Raw genomic sequence first — 1,637 nt, 5'->3', positions numbered from 1 at the left:
GTTTCTCTAAAAAACCTAAAATCAATTTTTCCATGACACAATGATCATAGGTCTGGAAGTTTGGATGTCACAGTCTGGTTTCAGATGATTTGGAAGAGGACATGGAAATGTTTGCAATATCTGTTGATTAGGTGGTTGGTCAAAAAGCCATGAACTTGCAAGGAACTCTGGAAATAATTAATACAATTTACCCACTCTTCTGCTTAACATTTACTGACATTTGCTTTGGACTTGACGTTATTTCTGGATTTTGTGAAACACAGATATAATTTAATTCACCTGTATGGCTTCTGATGGAGACCTGGGTTAAAATAGTATTATTTACACTTTGAAGAAAGTCTCTAGACCGTAACATCAGTGATTAATTTAACATAGGGATTTCTGCAAGTAAGCAGTGTTGTGTCATTTTAAATAATTGTGCCTGGCCAATGGTCCCAAAATATGCAAACCTCACCCATTTGGCACTCAAAGGAAATCAAAGTAATTAAAATACTTTTCGACCCGGGTCCACTTCTGAGATCACTAGAATGCAGGGTAATGGAACACTCAGTTTGCAACCAAACTTTAATTCTATATGTCAATTTCTCCGTAACATGCAAGTTTAATTCTATATGCTAATTTCTTCATAACATGCAACACAAATCAAAGATTACAAATACTCTAATTCAGATTAGATTGCATCTCTGGATTGCACATACAGTACATTCTCCATGTTGCCCTCCAAACTATCCAACTACAGATAAGGATTCTACCTTGGCCAAAAGTTAAATATCTGTGTCTCCCATAGTTATGTTTCATCCACAGATCTAGAGGGTGTTTGGATCATTATCATGTAAACCAACCATCTCAGCACTTGCATTGCAGCATGCTATGTTACACCTTGACTGCATACAAAGTATGTATCTCAAGTGATATAAAGAAACATAAAGGCTCCCAGATGAAGATAGTCAAGGTCGATTCAGTACAAGAGACCATTATCTTCATACCTCCACCAGTATGGAAATGTTACCCTGTCAAACTCATGTCAGTATCCTGATGCCCCAAAAGGATGGCATGGCATGCCTATCTTATCTGCTTGACCTTCCGGTAAAAGGACACAGCCATCAGTAGTGCAGCCACACCAACCACAATAAGAACAGCCACAGCGATTCCTAGGCCAACTGATGCACCTTTGTCCTCCCCTTGGCCACTAGACAGCACTGTGCACAAAGGGGAAAGGGGAGGAACGTGATTCATCAAACTTCATTGGGAATCTTGGGCAACTCTGACCTCTCGACTGGAAATATAAGTTACAAGCTAAAAAAACTAAATCACAAATCAGACGTATAGTGCAGTTAATTATAGTATACAGAAAAGAGAAAATCTTACCCTCTTCTATGGCGGTAAGGGCTGAAAGACAGATATAACAGTAGTCACAAGATGATACAAATCTACATTACATGTGAGTATTGGAAATGGTAATGGTATGAAATAGACTATATATGTGATGGTGTATAATCCCTGAATGCATACATTTCCATTTCCATTGGGAAAACTCTGCATGAACATAGAGAGAGAGAGAGAGAGAGAGAGAGAGAGAGAGAGAGAGAGAGAGAGAAGAAAGAAGAAAGAAGAGAGAGAGAGAGAGAGAGAGAGAG

General features: G+C 38.7%; 1 protein-coding gene across 1 annotated transcript in view; it reads right to left on the bottom strand.

The window, feature by feature from the left end:
- Positions 1 to 1,062: 1,062 nt before the first annotated feature.
- Positions 1,063 to 1,637, bottom strand: part of LOC310814706 (zona pellucida-like domain-containing protein 1) — a gene marked incomplete at both ends in the record, with an annotated part of 4,431 nt that continues 3,856 nt past the window's right edge. Inside the window, 2 exons of the mRNA XM_083684206.1 lie at positions 1,063 to 1,199; positions 1,270 to 1,276. Coding sequence (XP_083540332.1) covers positions 1,063 to 1,199; positions 1,270 to 1,276 — 144 coding nt within the window. The remainder of the gene's footprint in view (positions 1,200 to 1,269; positions 1,277 to 1,637) is intronic.

This window comes from Argentina silus, assembly GCF_951799395.1.
Source record: "Argentina silus genome assembly, chromosome: 14".
NCBI classification, from domain to species: domain Eukaryota; kingdom Metazoa; phylum Chordata; class Actinopteri; order Argentiniformes; family Argentinidae; genus Argentina; species Argentina silus.
This window is presented reverse-complemented; position numbering and strand designations above follow the sequence as displayed.